Source organism: Plectropomus leopardus, chromosome 19, assembly GCF_026936395.1.
Source record: "Plectropomus leopardus strain MGB_pleo_1.0 chromosome 19, ASM2693639v1, whole genome shotgun sequence".
Lineage (NCBI taxonomy): Eukaryota > Metazoa > Chordata > Actinopteri > Perciformes > Serranidae > Plectropomus > Plectropomus leopardus.
In genome coordinates, this window is record NC_142194.1 from 28,050,800 (window position 1) to 28,069,410 (window position 18,611).

The 18,611-nt window shown below is 38.8% G+C and overlaps 1 protein-coding gene across 1 annotated transcript in view; it reads right to left on the reverse strand.

Annotated features, from left to right (window-relative positions):
- Positions 1-2,627: 2,627 nt before the first annotated feature.
- fmn2b (formin 2b) overlaps positions 2,628-18,611 on the reverse strand; it is a 35,385-nt gene continuing 19,401 nt past the window's right edge. Inside the window, exons 9-20 of the mRNA XM_088069892.1 lie at positions 17,242-17,329; positions 16,486-16,547; positions 16,025-16,116; positions 15,745-15,874; positions 14,726-14,872; positions 12,862-12,921; positions 11,551-11,671; positions 10,231-10,323; positions 9,217-9,268; positions 6,945-7,094; positions 6,683-6,764; positions 2,628-5,803 (exon numbers count right to left, since the gene is read on the reverse strand). Coding sequence (XP_087926018.1) covers positions 5,777-5,803; positions 6,683-6,764; positions 6,945-7,094; positions 9,217-9,268; positions 10,231-10,323; positions 11,551-11,671; positions 12,862-12,921; positions 14,726-14,872; positions 15,745-15,874; positions 16,025-16,116; positions 16,486-16,547; positions 17,242-17,329 — 1,104 coding nt within the window. The 3' untranslated portion in view covers positions 2,628-5,776. The remainder of the gene's footprint in view (positions 5,804-6,682; positions 6,765-6,944; positions 7,095-9,216; positions 9,269-10,230; positions 10,324-11,550; positions 11,672-12,861; positions 12,922-14,725; positions 14,873-15,744; positions 15,875-16,024; positions 16,117-16,485; positions 16,548-17,241; positions 17,330-18,611) is intronic.

The following is an 18,611-nucleotide window of genomic DNA, read 5'->3' on the forward strand; positions in this document are numbered from 1 at the left end:
CTGTTTTGTCATAGAGGTGATTAGATTGCCTCCAGTAACTGAAATAAATTCAAACAAGTTTTTTGTTTGTTTGTTGTTTTTTCAGTTTCTCCATTGTGTCTGTTGATATGCATTGCTGTCTTGAGTGAGCTGTGATTGCAGTTTTTGAGTGGCATTTTTGCCCAAGACAAATTTTCCTCCAGGGACAATAAAGTTTATATATCTCATCTCATCTCATCTCATCTCATCTCATCTCATCTCATCTCATCTCATCTCATCTCATCTCATCTCATCTCATCTCATCTCATCTCACCTCACCTCACCTCACCTCACCTCACCTCACCTCACCTCACCTCACCTCACCTCACCTCATCTGAAGTAACCATTATCATGTTCACTTATACACGTTTATATCATAACAAGTATGAAAATCAGTTCATTGAGTTACAGTCGATTTTGAAGGGAAATCTGCATCTCTACACATAAATACATGTGTACTGGCAGATCTTGACCTCCCCAATATGGCGCCTGTGCAGATGCATATCAAACCGGGAGCGGGGTATCTACATTTCTATAGCTATATATCTGCAAACCATGGATACATTACAATAAAGCTTATTATTTTTATTATTTGGACATTATTATGTAGCAGACAGATTGAAACTTAACGATTCAAAACTGTGGTGGCAAACATGTCGTTTGGTTTAGGTACAAAACCATATGGTTATCATTAGGTAATGATTACATTTTTAGATTAAATATCCAATTTGAGAGGCACAATCACAGCTGAAAAGCAGAAATGTCTCAGTAAAAAACAATAGCTTTTCATGGCTGTATCCCTGATGGAAACACAGCATTGGGTCGCTACAAAACACCCATGTCTCCTGGCTGGAAAAACAGCACGGACAAGCTAGAACCACCATTTTTTGTTTGCTGGTCTTGAACAGTGGTCTGCAGTTTGGCAGGCGGCTCACATACATGTCATGTCATCCACCATCCATTCCGCATTTTGATGACAAAGTCAGCTCATATAATGCTTCAATCTGGAAATGCTGATATGGTACATATAAAACATAAAGATGTAACATATCTGTGGTTGCAGAAAAGGACGATGGCAACATTTCTACTTGCAAATGTTCAAAATGTCACAACTGGATGCTCTGTTTGACATGGTTGCTCAGTCAGATGTATCCTTTGGACAAAAAAAAGTCATTATTTATCCAGAATTCATGGGTATTTTTTTCTATTAAAGGTGGTAAAAACACGAGGGGTTTGATATTAGTGGCAGGGGCTGTGGTTGACTGACATTTATCTCAGACAATAGAAGGTAAATCCCAGGAACACAACTAACTGTCTCATAAAGACAGATGAAAGAAAGGCTCAAATGGAGGTTATATGGATACACCAGGAGCCAGATACATGAAACTCTGTGTAAACTCACGACTAAAACTGTAAACCCACAGACAGAAATATGCATATGCATTCTTTTTTTCAGATTTTAAGATGGGTACATCTAGCCCCAGCAACCCACATGAATGCTGTGTAGGTCAACGACTCACAGTTGGCCTTAATGATTCTGAAACACAGAGTCCACATGTGAATATAATGACTGTAGCACAGACCTGTACCCCTTTCCCATCAAAATTAGTATCTGCACGTTTTTTTTAAAATGTGGGTTAACCTGCTAAATATGAGCGATTTACTCAATTCCCACCGCCACTGAACTCACCGCTGGAGAGTAAGTCTGGCTTTCTGTCAGCTGGGGTGTGTGTGTTAGGTGTTATTTTGTTGGCGTGTCCATGTGACGTCACAGACAGTTAGGAGAACAGGTAAACAGTAGATGGTAGCAGGATCAGAGGTCTGTGAAAACTTTTCAGTTGTTTCTTCTTTTTAAATATCTCTTGCTTATTTAGTTTCCCTTTCAAACTTGTTGCACTCTGGTGCCTATGAAAACTGTAATCTATAATTAGTCAATTTACTCCAACACTGTATAATTCACTAACACGTCTCTTTTTTTGTTTTCCCTTTTGTTTTTTTTCTTCTTTCTTCTTTCTTTCTTTTTTTGGGGGGTGGGGGGTAATTGTAAAGGAAAATGTCTGTTATTTGTAATTACTTGAAAATGATGTACTTGTCCTGCTTTCATGAATAAAAACAATTGGCAAACTCGATGCAGGTGTTTTTGGATCAGTGTTTTGGCTGCTTAGGAGGAAACGTATGGTAACCCGGGTGTTGTATTACCATCAATGCCGATCAGAGCCGGAGATGATAAAAACCCGTGTCTACTGTAGAGTCATGTGACTCGGGTGTCAATGCCAATCGTATGTATTCTCATTGCACTAAAAGCCAGTTGTTAGTGGGTGCTAGCAGTTTTTTTGTGCAGTAGGAATGAGGCTCTACACAGGGTTTAATGCCTATAACTCCCTTCCAGTTTGTTAGGACCGAAGAAGCTTCTTGGATGAGAGGTAAAACGTCTTCCATGAGCTGAAACAAGTTAAGTTGCAAAAGAAATAGCACTCATGGATACTATGACCTGGGTGACTGAGAACCTTCATCAACATACACGAGCAGGACCATTCCCATCTAAAGATGGCCTTAGTCACATCCCTAACTGCTTCAAAATGAAATACTGCATAAAAACATACTAATGCAGAATTCATTCTCTTTATTTTACATAAATTACACCGCTCCCAGACCCCATGCATCCTCCTCATACATATGTTTACACATGAACATTTATTGCACATGAAACTGTCCAAACTCGGTCAAGTTCCAGTTGAGTCCAGTATCATGCTGGCCAGCATAGAAGGACATCAATGAAAGAAACACAAAACATGTCTGACTGTACTTTTTTTGTTGAACAATTTATTACCTTACATTGATAAAGTCATTAATTCTGCAACAAAATTCAATAGCTGTAATGCACTATACACATCCTTCATCACAGCTTTCAACCACAGAGATGTAATCAGCCAGTGGATGAGAACAGTCATACACACAAACGCATGCGCGCCCGCACACACACACACACACACACACACACTCACACACACACTTTCTATGGTATATCTGATATGATATGGCATATCATTGAAGATACATTAAAATTACACATGTAAGTTTACAGTGACATTCTTCTCCTGCACATCAACACTGCTGTACAAACAAATACTGAGACTGATTTTCTACCGAGAGGCTAAATCTGATTGGACAATCAGGATGTTGAATCAAAAACAGCATTGTGGTAGTTTGTAAAAGTCTATGTGGCGGGTAGTGAAATCGAGGTGAGGCGGACAACTGAATTTAAAAGGATGTGTTAGTTCATGGCTGTTGTCTGGGATAATCAAGATTTGTGTCACTTTTCAACATAGTATTTTGAAGTTTTCAGTAATAGTCGCACAACATAACCAGATATCAGCGAGTGTCTACAAGTGCTGCTCATCAATGTGTCACACTAACAGTCACTCTCGTCCTCTCTCACTTCAGTTGCTGCTGAGGCCCGGCTCTGTGGATTTGCTGGGATTGTATCACACTCCCAGGTCAAGCTCCAAAGAAAAAATACTTAAACCTTTTACCGTCATGATTTCACCAAAGCTGCAAAATCTTCTAAAATAGATTTTAGTAATAAAAATGTGTGCAGAAATGTTTAGTTTTTCAAAATGTGACAGCCAAAAAAACAGTAATAAACATCATGCTGTTATCTGATGCTGACCTAATATCTTGGGGAGCAGCTAATTATTAGGACTTCATTTGACAATTTAACATGCGTCAGTATCATGGCAATTGAGATATATGCTACTGTAATGCCCACTTTTGATTGTTCTAGTCCATTCTCATTCTAACTCGTCACATGTTGCCACTTTGCAGTGGATCTCTGTGTCTACACATTACACTCTAGGCATCATTCTGCATCTTTTACATCCCGGAATGCTGCTGCAGTGATGTCAACACAAGCACATGTTGGGATGACGCTGCATTTGGTTATATTTGGACAACACAGGCACATGATAACCAACACTGAGATGTCAACAAATACACAAGCTGGCACAGATGGTTAGGATTAGGGAAGGAGGCACATGATAAGGTGTAGAAAAAAAGATCACATTCAAACGAGAAGCAAACACCAGACTCCCACATGAAAGTCTGGGGTTTGTAATACCCATCCACCACCTTTCCTGCCCGCCCTATAGGCGCCCTCATGCTCCTTATATTACGACATTTCAACCTGATGCCATTCTGGATGCAACAGGTGCCATCCGCCAGCATAAAATAACACGTCCTCATCCCAACTCGTCACATGGTGCTGCTCTGCCAGTGACCTTCTGTGTCTACTTATGACTTTTTAGGTATTCTTCTGCGTCAGCTGTTTATGTTCCGGGATGCTGTTACCGTGGTTGGATGATGCCGCACAGATCTTATGTTAACACAACTGCACCAACGCGACTGTCACGATGGTTAGGATTAGGCAACAAAGTCACAGATGGTTAGCTTTTAGCTTTAGGCAAAGAGGCGCATAGTAAGATGTGGGGAAAAAAACCCACACATCCACATAGGGAGCAAACTCTGGACAGTTGTTCCATCTGGCCGTGTTCTCAAGTGACGCCACCCATGCACGTTGCATGTGGACGCAACTAGTGCCAACTGGCCATCCCCTGGTGTGTAATAACGCCACCTGTTCTGTCCAAGCACATTCTCATCAGACGCTGTCCAGCCGCATTCTGGTTGTACACGAAAGGTGGCTTTCGGCGCCACGCTCAAACACTGAAAGCACAAAAGAGCAGAAATATTTGACGAGTTTGGAGTGAGAACGGGCTGAATATCACCACAACCACATCTGTCCGTCTTTGTTCTCACCTGAAGCCATCCAGCGGCTGGATGTGGCTTTTAGCATTGTGATCTTATGCCAAAAGCATTGTCAAAGCGGCGGTATTCTACAAGTTCAGAATGAGAACAGGCTGTTATTTCACCTATTTCTGTGACATTATGTTGGCCAAGAATTATCTATCAAGTTTATTACTAATGTTCCATGATGATGTACATAAAACAATCATTTTTGAAAGTATGTTAAATAGAAAAGTAAAATCAAAAGTGTGTTGCCTCAATTTAACATACAAGTGTAATGTAAAGACACAGTCAAGTGCATATTTATGCTCGGTTCCATCAGTGTTATTGCAGATGAAGACTGCTCCTGTACCTGCTGAGCTTTGCCTTGCAGCCTTACATCCTTCTGAGCCTTGTGCTGTTCCACTGTTCCCAAGCTGTTTTCACAAAAACAAGCTCTCACTTCTAGTGGATCTCAAAGCTTCGCAGTGTGAAGTTATGATCCTAAAGATTTTAATCATTGTTGGTGCTATTTATAACATGGTTTGTGAGGAACTGTTTATCTTAACCATTCCACTAAGAAATCTTAATCAGTGAGACACCTGTTTTCTCTATAAATAAAGACATGTGGACTGTACAGACAGTATGTTATTATTCTAGCTGATGTATACTGCATTGTTTCTGAGCTGTGGTAATCCCAACAATGCATGATTCCAGGTGCCTGATAGCCGTGCAGCAGCATCCATCCATGACTGTGTTGGATTCAGTTATCAGACAGAAGAGCAACATAAGGCATCAAGCTGACAGAGCACGCAGAACGGATTCAAGTGGAAGAAGTAAATCAATGAAACAAGACGTCCAGAGTCGGCTCAGCTGCACATCGCCTCCTTTTTCTCCTCTTTCTTCTTCACATAGTTTTTTTCTATGACTCGCTGCTGGTGCCCAAAGTCAGGAAAACAAGCATTCCAAGTCCACTGACTCAAATCTTCATGCCAAGCTTGGCTTTCTGTGGAGAGGAGATGGGATCATAGAGGTTAGGTGCACTATCTTAAGTGTCCATCATCTTTCTAGAAGTAGTAGAAACAAGAGTAGTAAACTTAAAATGAAGATCTGTTTTACTCTATCAATTGATCAAACACATTTAAAAAAATAATAATAAAACACAGCACTGCTTTGTTTCCAGGCCATATGAGGTACTCTGTAGGCTAAAGTTGGCAACTGGTGCTCCTACCCTGCAAGTCTGCATATTAGAGAAGTATTAACAAGGGCAGAAACTTTTTACTGGAATTTCAAGCGTCATATGCTACCATAGCCACTACATTATATACATAGAGTACACTATATTTAGAATATTTTCAATCAATCAATCAATTAAAATATTTAATCGCGATTAATGGCAAGATTGTCCATAGTTAACCCGTGATTAATCACACATTTTGTATCTGTTCTAAATGTACCTTAAAAGGTTGTCTTTGAAGTTTTTGTACTCTTACCAATATGGGAGTGTACAAACATGCTTGCTTTATGCAAATGTACATATATTATTATTGCAACAATCCAGAACAATGATGGTTACACTCCAGAATATTCCCCAGAATAACCCCAAAGGTTCTGCATGCTAAAAATACATTGAAAGACTTATCAAAACTTTCTCTTTTTTAAGATTTTTTTGGGGATTTTTCCCTTTATGGATAGGACAGCTGTGGAATGACAGGCAATGTGGGAGAGAGAGGGGGAATGACATACAGCAAAGGACTACAGGCTGGAATCGAACCCGAGCCTCTGCAAAGGCCACTCTAGCAGGTGAGCTAGAGGCTGCCCCATGTATACAAGCACTTTTTCTAAACAGAGTGATAACAAAACTGAAGATGACAGATGAACTTACAATGCCAGAGGCGTGTTTGGGTTTGACGCTGTAGGAGGCCTTCTCCTTGGCCTGTCGGAAACACTCCTCTGCTGCTTTTAGCCTGCAGAAAAACAACATTAATGCAGTCCATATGTATCTGCAAGAACCATCTCTGAAAAGTTCCACCAATGGTCCTAAAGAAGCTGTATATCTCAGACATCTTAAACGTTCTACTTTAATTTAAATTTTGAAAGACAGACAGAGCAAAGAGCAGGTTGTAGAGCAGCGTGTGTTGCCGTACCTCTCCTTCAGAATTACTTTGTTCTCCTTTTTCCACTGGTCCTTAAAGTCAGAGGAGAACTCGTGCCAGATGCAGAAGAAGGTGTTGGGTGAAGTCTCTTTCTCTCCTGCCTTGGCCTTCACTGAGAAGAACACGGTGAGCTCCAGGAACCTGAATGGACACATCACAACTTGAACCATTGACAGCCTTACAGCCATGATTTTTACTGACTGTGGAAATGTGTCACCTCTGTCATGTCCCAAACACACCTGAAAAGACTTTTGAGGCTGGAATCTGAGTTTATACTTGCAAGCATATTTAACTCTTACTGGAGCCAAAACATTCAAATCTATTTGGAGATTCTTTATTAGGAACAACCCTGTAAGATCTCATTTTCAAGGGTGTCCTAGTAAAGCGATGGAACTGAAGTGGGCAAGCAGCCACCACTGCAGATATGGTTCTAAAATACACTAATTACAGAGAGGTGGATATAGATAAGTAGTACTGCACTTAAGCACATTTTTTTGGAACTTATATTTCCATTTAATGCTGATTTACAGTATATCTTTTAGTCCATGTCATCTATCTGACAGCTGGAGTTACTGAGTATTTTCCAGATTAAGATTTTTCATAAAGAAATACATTTGCATGCACAGGAATGAATAGCCGCAATGTTTAGTCGGCTCTTTGGATATTATTAGGGTATTTTTTTTATCGAGTCTATGCCATCAAATGGGGGAAATGTGACATGGAAATATGTCAAAATGTGAGACTTTCATGCAATCAGCAATAACGAACAAACTATGATGGTTAATTTAGTTTTTAAATAAGATTTTACATAAAGACATGTTTAAAATGCAGAGTTAAAGATAAACTTGTGGTTTCCAATCTTTAATGTGAGATTTACGTAAGTCCTAAAATCAACCATCTGTTGCAGCCACAGGTCCACCAAAAAGGTATTCCTCTCAAAACACTAAAAATGTATCTGTAATCATTTTCATTTGGCCTTTTGAAACCTGAGAAAACTGGCTTGATTTTTTTCAAACACATGAAAACAAGGTTATGAGCAATGAGCATCCTAATTCTGCCTGGTCGGAACTGATTATCTGCCCAAGTAACTTAGTGTAAGTGTGACGGGTTATCTACCTAATCTTAATGTTACCGACTGTGTCCGAGCTCCTCTGATCTCGAATCAGAAATGTCAAATATGTTTGATATTTATGATTGTTGGCTCCAACAGAATACTGATCAGACACCTGCAATAGTCAATGAGAGCGAGGAGACCAGGAAGCGTCACCAAACGGATATTGCGTACAAAAAACATGGTGGGCAACAACAGGACTTCTGTCTCCCGAGCCAGCCACTCACCTCTAACTCACACTGCAAAAAGTCTAATCCACGCTCACTCCATCTTCTCAGCCATGACTTGATCCATAACTTTTTTCTGTTTTGTTTTTCGCTGCAAAACAAGGTGTACAAAACTGCAGCCAGCTGACAGTGGCGATCCTCCTCCATATTTGTTTTTCTTCTAAAGTCATGTTTGATCACGCGAGATTCTATGAGATCCCAATTCTGTTGGATCACAACTGTGAAATCTTAACTACAAACGGCAAGTGTGTGGTCTCACGATCTGGCTGAATCATCTAGTGTGTGCGTTCTGACAATCTGTTATGACTGATTAAATGATTTTTAATTCTGTCCTTATGTCAGTGATCTCCCACGTTAAAATAATCAGTTAAGATTTGAAAATCCTCTAGTCTGTACCAGCCCTAACAGGAAGGATTCATTTAGATGAGTGATGAGAAGATTGCCACAGAGCTGCACTGTGAACAGGAAACTGTTCACCCTTTGGCCAATTAGAGCTGAGTTTCTCTGTTATCTTTGTCTTACATGTTTTACTACAAAGTTACTGGTTAGGTACTGGTCATAAATCTTCTCAGGTCAAAGTACAAAGATGCAATCGTGTCCCAGGCCTCTTTGTTAAACTATGATGGCCAGAGAAGTGTTTTTGCAGAACAGTATGTTGTCACAGCAAGGGTGAGCTTTTGGATAATGTCATCAATTCATCATTTTATTCATTTGACATTTGTCCATTTGGACTTATATATATATATATAGTCAGAGACCCCCGGGTATCAGGGTCAGTAATTTCAGCATCCGTGTGGCTGCTGTGGGTTGGACTCTGTTGGGTTCAGGTAGAGAATCAGAGCTCTAACTGACCAGTACAAACACAGTGCTCTCTGTGATGGAGACAGATACAGGCTGCAGGTATGGTATTCAGTGTGTTTCTTACAGTTTGTGGGTGCTGCTGAGTTGAGCCTCCAACGTTTCCAGTTCACTTTTAGCTAAAAAAGAAAGAAGAATGCAAGAGGTCAATACAAAAACAAGAAAACTGAGAGGGTACTTTGGGTTAAGTTTCTGCAACTAAAGCACTTGGTTGTAGTTAGTTTAACCCTTAGGGACTATTTCGCGCTTTTCATTCTTCATATTTTGGCTGCGTTCATGCATATGGAATACATTTTGGTAAGATTGTGTAATTTTGTTTAATCTGTGAATTTCCAGCTCAGCTGCTACAGTAAGTCTAAAATACACAGTGGAAACTAAATCCTTACATTAACATGTTAAGTGCAAAAACTGCATCATTGAAACCCATTCAAACTGCAATTTTTGATCCCACAGCCATCAAAGCATAAAAAAACATGTATATGTAAACATCATATTTGGTATATGGAGAAAATACGTGCTATTTCCACTAGGTGCTCTGTCACAATCAATGTTGCTGCTAATTATTGACATATCCTAGACTGTGACCTTAAAAAAACTCTACTTTGCATGTAGTATATTAAAAAATAATTTATTTTTTTTGTTTTTATTTTTCATTTAAAAACATTGTGGCATCATGGCAAAAAAGGGTTAAAGTTCTGAAAATGAATGAATATTTTATATTTATGATTAGGACTGATGTTGGTTAAAAAAACTCAACGAAAGTAGAAAAAATATACTATGTAAAATACTTTTTTAAAGCTTGATTTTTAAAAGCACATTTTGTGGGCAGAGCGATACAAATGCGTGTGATATAAAGGCGGGCCCTGAGGATTAAAATTGTGCTTAGGATTTTAAAAAAAAGAAGCAAATATTAATTGCAAGTTTGTGGTGGAACATGAACCTCCTTAACCTCACTTTCTGTCTTGCTACATAAAGGACACAGTTTCCTCCATTGGCACTGAATCTGGCACTTGACATATCAGTCAGTACACGTGTTTAAACTGACAGTAATTCCTCAGGACAGTAGAGTTTTGTCAGTCACCTTGTGCCAGGAACTCCTCCATCTTGTCTTTAAAAGGCTGTAGGTTGTCCTCGTCTGAAACCTTGCACACCTTCTCCACTTCTGAAGTACACGCTGATTAAAAGACACAGACACAAATTACAGTCGAGCCAAAAGCATATTTCATGTAAAATACAAGCAGACAGATATAACAGTATGGTTAGTACTTAGGTACCAAGCAGGTTAGACGGTGAAAGTAAAATAGGCTTTTTTCAGTAGGCGGGTTTCCATTAACCCTCATTATGCCCTATATAAAATACGGCTGTTGGGAACACGGCAATTTTGAAAAAAAAAAAGTATTTATTTATTTATTTATTGCAAAAAAGTTTTTATGCTTGGATGAGGTGTTATTTCAGGTCATTTGCAAAAACCTATTTGCAATGAAAACACTTTTGTCTTTTCTAGGTCACATGATGGTATCGCTATGTGCTTGTCAATAGGAACTGTCTCCCTCATGATGCAGCAGGAGCTACAAGAGATGTTATTGCATCGCATAACTCTTCAAAAGTTGAGCAGATCATCTGGAGGTTTTGAATCCACAATTTCTCTATGAAATCGTGAACTATCACCTCCCAGAAATCCCTCAAACGTGGCTGCTCCCACGTACAAGAGACTCGCTCCATAATATGCCTACGTGTCCTTGGATTGGAAATAATGACGGCTAATGTGATGGCTGCAATAGAAATAAAGCTGTTAATGTTTTGAACATCCCTCACCATGCTTCTTGGAATGTTATCACCAGAGAAGTTGCAGAACATGTATAAGTATGAAATTTAAGCTGCCCAAATAACAATAAACATTAATTTACAAGGACTGTTGTTTTTTTCACTCAAAGGAAACTGAGGATTGCCATGAGAAGTTATATTGAAGAGAAACCTTGTAGTTCACTCAGTTTGTGGAGGTAGGTTTAGCAAAAGTAATAGCTCCATGATTTGTCATGCAGGATGGGAGAATCCTTGCAGCTCATGTCAGTTTGTGGAAATAGTTTGTCAAAGGAAATCTGAATAGCCAGTGTCACATAAGAAGTCGTTCAAGACATAGAGTTGCTCAGAATATGGCAAAAATGAAATAACTTATATCTATTTTATTTTTCACAGCTTTACACATCATGTCACTTCAATTTCTGTACCAAATTACAGACAGTGGTATCAATGACAGCATAGATAACTACTGGTATCGATAAAATCTCCCAATCATACCTATCCTTAGACTGGATACTGTGTGTGTGTGTGTGTGTGTGTGTGTGTGTGTGTGTGTGTGTGTGTGTGTGTGTGTGTGTGTGTGTGCACGCGTGTGTGTTACCTCGCAGGTCCTTCCTGAGTCGAGCCAGGTCTTTCTGAAAGTCTTCAAACTTCATCTGTGAAGCCTGGAACAGGTCATGAGGCTCAGGGAGAGGGTACACACACGTCTCTCTACCAGCGTCCTGGGCACGGACAGACAGACAGAAAGATACACACACGCATATTAATATTGTGACATGAACATTTGGGGCATTTACTCATAAATGTTATTCTGTTTAAGAAACACCGCATACATTGTTTTTGATTTACTGGCAACTAATAAATCTGGGGCTGTATTCACAAAGTTTCCTTGTACAAAGAGTTGCTTCAGTGATTAAATGCTAAGAAAATTCTAAGAATTTCCCTTTAAAGTTAAGACTAGATCCTGGTAAAGGAGATTAAAGTTATTGATAAACCAGTTTAGCCATTAAGAGAGCCCCTAAGGTGAAAAACCATTAGGAGGAATGAGGAGGACTTTTTAAGAATTTCTTCAGCAGAGGAGAAAATGGTTAAAGGACAAAGAGGTTGGAGAAATATTCTCCATATGCTGAATGACAGTGAGTTTATGTGATGCCACAGATTGGATGATGATTAGAGGTGCAGGGAGAATGTTTGTGATTGATCTTACTAAATATGCACTCACATTTTCCACTCAATGCAATAACACTATAATGCCAGGAAAAAGATATTTGGCCTCTGGAAAAATGCTACAGTGCATCTGTGGCACAGAGGATATTTATTCTCTATTTACCCACCTGCTTTTATGTTATTATATATGTATGTGTATGTTTTTAATGTTAATAGCCCCCCCCCCCCCGTCAGTTTAAATAATTGATATTTTTAAAAAATATGTTTACCCTGAGTCTGCTGTGATTCAAAGGTACAACACAGTGTGATCAAGACAAACAGCGCTTTCACAGTCTACTATGATGACTCAGTTCATTTCATTTCCACTGGGTAGGGTTCAGGGCAGGCTCACAAAAGGACATGTTGTCTGTGACCAGTCACACCTGTGAAAAGAATGCATCATACCTAGCAACATGGTGGACCACACCTCCTCACTAATATAAAGGTTTCTGTCCCTTCCTGCTCAGAGCTGCTCTAAGAATTTTCCTAAATCTCTCCTAAACTAGGACTCTATGCTAAAACATGTTTAGTCTAAAGTTGAAACTCAGAGTATTGTCAGAGGCTTTGAGAATACGCCCCTGAACTTTACAATCTATAATTTCCTTTATCGGGCCTCGCAGCTCTGATAGGAGAGCATACAAAAAAAGCAATGTGCAAAAAGAAAGAAGAGAAAGTTAAAGTATGGGAGAAAGTATAATACACTTACCTCATCAAAGTGTCTGAGGTAGTATGAAACAATGTAAGACAGAAGACTTTTCATGCTGTCCTGCAGGTAGAGAAAATAAAAAACATTGTAAATATTCAGGAGTGGAGAAGTCAGATTTTTCTAGTGTTTGTCTGGGACTTTTCACTGTTTCTTTGGTTTGACAAAGTTAATAACACAGTGACTATCACCTGAGTTTAACAAAGGTGTTTGAGTTCTTTTTATACATAGATGGTGCTATAGAGCTGCTTGTTAGTAGGAGGGACTTAGTGGCAAAAAAACAGCAACACTGACACTTGGATTTTGTTTTGCTGCATTCAGTTGCCTTTCACAGGTGTTTTGAGGACTCAAAAACATGAAAAAAAGGTAAAATGCAGCTTTTATAAGTTGCTCATTGCCTTCTTCCCATTTTTCAAAGACATAAAGCTAATTTGTTATGGTTTCAAAGGGTTAACACAACAGCATCTGCCTCTAGTATGGCATGTGACACGTACATCTACAATGCTTTATAAAAAAATTATATTGCATTAGCATTGCAGTAAGAATTATTTCCCTATTTATGGGGAATTATCTCATCCTCTGCTTGGAGATGCTCCTGCATGTCATTTTTTTCCCAATTTTCAGACATTTACAGCTGCTGTTGTTCTCCTTTGAATTAGCCATGATCGTGCCTTTTACAGAACGTCCAGGCAATATAACTACACAATATTTCAGCCCATTCTCATTTCAAATTCGGAAAAGTACTGCTGCTTTGACAGTGCTTTTGGTGAGTGGGAGTCACGGTGGATTGGTCCAACAAACCCCAGATTTTCATGAGGGAGTCCAGTGTTCACCTCCCTTTCTGAATGTGATGTTTATTTTCCACACCTTATTCTAATCATCGATGCCAACATGTGCATTTGTTGACATCTTTGCATTAGTTGCCATGTGCTGTTGTTATAATAATAACCACCAATAACCAATAATAACCAATAATAACCACGTGCAGCGTCATCCCACCATGTACTTGTGTTGACATCACTGTAATAATAATAATAATAATCATTATAATAACTTTATTTATATAGCACCTTTAAAAACAGTTGTTTACAAAGTGCTTTGATAGACAAAGCAAAAGCATAAACTCAGAGAATAATAAAAATAGACATTAGCAATCACGCCAAACACAGAAAGCAAAAAGGCCAGAACAAAATACACATACAAAGGTCAACAAGAGTAAAGCAAATTTTTTTTCTTTTTTAGAAAATATAAAAATAATTGCAGTAAAAGACGATAAAAATTATAAAAGAGGAAATCTAACAAGACGACAAGACAAGACGACAAGACCAGACAACATCAAGACGGGATCAGCATCCTGGAATATAAAGAGCAGACACAGAAGGATACCTAAAACGTAATATGTAGACGTGGAAGTCCACTGCAAGTGGCAATTTGTGACAAGTTAGGATGAGAATGTGTTGAATATTTCCAACTTGAACAGGCAGTGTGAATGGGGCTTGTGGTTTTGTCCCATGTGAGCAAATCCAGTCCCTAAGCAACTGACTCATCTTAGTACCACCCTTCAAGGAACATTCATGGAACTGCAGGTTTTGGCACTTCTGTGTTGGCTTCATTTTTTCCAGCCCGTGACATTGCCCCTTAGTGTGCATGTGTGCGTGTCAGGCCTACGTGTGTGTGTGTGTGTGTGTGTCTGTGTGTGTGTGTGTGTGTGTCTGTGTGTGTGTGTGTGTGTGTGTTTGCAAAATAACAAGGAGGTGAAAAAACAGATTTTTAAAATTTTTTTATCATGCAAGGCTGTAAGTAACGATGTCCAGAAAGCAGCATTTTAACACTTCTTATTGCAGTTTTTTTTAGCATCTTTACTCACGCTGCTCTTGACATCTTTGAGTTTGGGCAGGATGTCGAGGGTGAAGCCATCAGCTTGGCCTCTGGTTCGATTACCGCCATTCATGAAGTTACCAAAAGCCAGAACCAGACCTAGAACCTGCTTCACTGACTCACTGTCCTGCAGGGCCTGCAGAGACACAGAGAGAGAGACTGACATACACCTAATCTCTAGATTCTCTAGATTCTCTAGATTTTCATTTTAAACCTTTGAGCTCAGAGACAATTGGTGTGATTTCTTTCAAAAACATTGTAAAAAACTTTTTTAAAGCTAGGTTAAAATGTCTAGGGGTAAAAAAGGAAAAAAGCTAGGGAAAAAAACTTCATATAGAGGTAATTATCCATATCATAATATTATATATAATATAATTATCATAATTACACATTTCAAATTATGTTACAGAATGAATATAATTTTCCATGTCATTTGCATTTTTAAAATTAATTTTATTCATTTATTTTTGACATATTTTCATGTAATTTTCTTGTACTTTTTTATTAAGCAGATCTTTGAGTTGGTTCTTCTTTTGTTGCTCATTGCTCTCCTCCAGTGTTTTTTAAATACTTAATTATTATCATTTAACAACTGAAAATTGCAAGGAGTGAAAATAGACTTTCTGATACCAATTTGTAGAAAACATTGTTTGACAAAATAAAATGCCCTAAAGGGAGAATTGTCATACATATTGAGCATCACAAACAGGTTTACAAAATATATTTTTTAAGAGAAAAACTTACATTATTTTTTTCTAAGAAAAATAAAATAAAGAAAGAAAACAAAGAAAGAAAGAAATCATTTTTTCTTAAAAAAAGGAAAACAATTTTGTAATAGGAATCAAGCCAATTTGCTCAGGTGTTAAAGGGTTAACATGAAGCAATAATCTTTTTAGAGAGAGCACCGTGTGCTGCATTCAGCTAAAGAGCAGCTGGCTCAGAGCCAGCGCTGAGAGCTCGGCGTAACGCCAGTACTTCAGATTTGGTTAAAGTGAGAGTTGGACTTACCTTGCATACCCTCTGCAGTGTGTCCAGCTTCCTGGTGATGGACGACATGCACTCTGAGAAGGTGGACTGGAAGAGGATGCAGAAGACTCTGCTGGAGAAGTTTGGGATCAGGGAGAGCTGGTGGAGAAATCTGCAACACAAGAGGAGATGCCAGAGGCTTTGGATCCAGCTCATGTCTCCTGCCATCTTTCAGTTTCTCTTGTGCACTTTGCAATTTTTACACACTGAATCAACCGCGGCTCATTAGTGTCAAAGATTCAGAGGAACAACTCCAACTCACTGCTCGGGTTTGTCCAGAGGTTTGGCATTCTCCTTGTCTTTTGAGGACTTGATGTGCTTTTCGATCTTGTCCAGCTCCTCCTGTTGTGCCCTCTAAAGGGAGACATACAAGAGACTCACTCCAGCTGTGTCCACAGTTTAATACAATACAACAGTCTGACAATGTGAGGCCCTTCTTGGACAAAATTCAGCATGTGTGTTTGGTTGTAGTGTGCTTTAGTTGTCTAAACATTTTAGAAATTGTCTAAACATTCATCTTTATTTTCTCTCATAACCACATGCAGCAACCACATGATGCTGCATGTGGTTGCTGCATGTGGTTATGAGAGAAAATAAAGAACAGCATTTTAGGTCCCCCCGAGGGTCCCAAACCTGTAAGGCCCCAAAAGCCCTCTGATTATTCAGATTCTCTTATAGTTGGAAAACAAAATAAACTGACTGAGGAGAATGAGTGTTGCTCACATTTTCATACAGAGCCTGCAGGGTCTCCAGGTCAACCACCGTGTTGTCCAGGTTCAGGACAGCTTAAAGAAAGACAGGAGAAGAGAGGTCTATTCAGCAGGAGTCAAGGATCAGCTCAGTTATAAGGTCATGAGTTAATTCTATTTTTACTTTAAAATAAATAAATTAATTCATTCATTACTAAAGATAATAAAATAAACCAAAAGAAAAGAAAAGAAAAGCAGACATGTCATCTCTCTGCTACAGTGATGTGATTACATGAAAAACAAAATATCAGAAAAGGCAGGAAATAATAATAAATACGTTTTGGAGGATCTTAAAAAATCCCGTCAGGTTGTGTTTGGGTTTAGTGCAGAGACTCATACTGCAAAATGTACAGTCATCAGATTTACGGCAATTCATATACATCTATTTACAAAACCAAATAACCTTAAAGTCAGTAAACGCACATGTGCACCAGATGTTACAACAACTGGTTTGGAAAAATGTAATTAATAGCTAAAACAAAATATCTATCAAAATATCATATCTATATTGGAAGGAAGATGGGTAAATTATAGCAAGATTATAGCTCCTGAGAGTTTCTCATATTTTTATCAGAATCATTCTCTCCACTGGCAATAATCGTCTGAATATGAGACTAAATGACTTGTTGAGATGGATCTTTTCCTCAGCGTACCATCTGTTTCTGTTTCATCAGGAATAAGCGCATGACTGTACATATATATCAAGCTAATACAGAAGTGACAGACTCACCGTGCTGGATGTCTTTCATGTCCAGATGCAGGGAGGACATGAGGATTCCTACTGCCTGAGAACGCTTATTACTGAGGAGTTTCATAACCTGAAAACACACAGATATGAGGTCAGTTTAAGGCTCAGCTGTGCTGGAGATCTGCCTCTCTCACATGAGCTGCTGCTGTGTTTGATGTTGCTGCATTTTGACCCAGTGGTTATGCTGTAAAAATGGCTGTCACACAAATAAAATTTGGCAGCAGGTGGTAAAGGATAAGTAATGCACACTAATGACAGCGGGGTATAAGGAAGGGAAGTTACACTACACAATATTAAAGAGCAGGAAGGAAGTAATATGTTGAAACTTCTGCAAAAGAAAATGTCAGAGGTCACTGAAATGGTTAGAAATTATTCTCCTGGGAGTAAACGTATTTTTCTTAGCATGGTGAAGCTACGACTCGCCCTTCTCTCCCTCTGATTGGCTAGTACTCTTGCCTTCATTGATCGATTGATTAAAGAGCTAACGTTACCACCAGCCAGACAGCACCTGCAGCAGCCAGGTGAGAAGCAAATGAACATTGTCTTTTGAAAACGCAGCTGGACAGATCATGTTGCATCCATATGAAACGCAGCAGGACAGCATCAGGTTGAAATACTGCTGGTAATGACATAATATAAGAAGTGAAAGGGCACCTACAGGGTGGATGGGTCCAACAAACCCCAGACTTTCATGTAGGAGTCTGGTGCACACTTCCCATCTGAATGTGATGGTTTTTTTCTGCGCCTAATAATCCCTGTATGTGCCTCTTGGTGCACACACGGATGACATGGGGTGACGAAATGTGATGTTACAATAGGGGTTAACACTCTGATCCTAAAAAATATCTCTGATTATGATCAAATACAAACTTTAACTGATGTTCATTCGAGGTGCTTTGTAGCAAGTAGTGGACACATAAAAGGCTTTGATGATGTAACTAAGGTAACGTTAACAAGCAAATGAACAACACTTCCATGGCGACTCGGCAATATATTTGCATGTTTGAATATGCACAGCAAATTTCATGACAATCTAGCCAATAGATGTTCATCATTTTAATATTTAAATGCATAATTTTATTCTTTGAACATGAAAATACTGCATGGTTAAATGTCTTTATGTTGTCTTACCTGGTTTAGGGCATTCTTTATACAAATGATACAGCATGCGTGTATGTATGGGTTTTATACGCGGACATCCGCCATATATCATTCATCTTTTTATTTATAGAACTGAGTTTAGTGATTAAGACTTATTATAATGAGAGTTGCTAAGCAAAAGCAACATCATAAGCCATATCAAACTTAAATGTTTTAAAAAAGACATTAAAATCAACATGTTAAAAATCTAT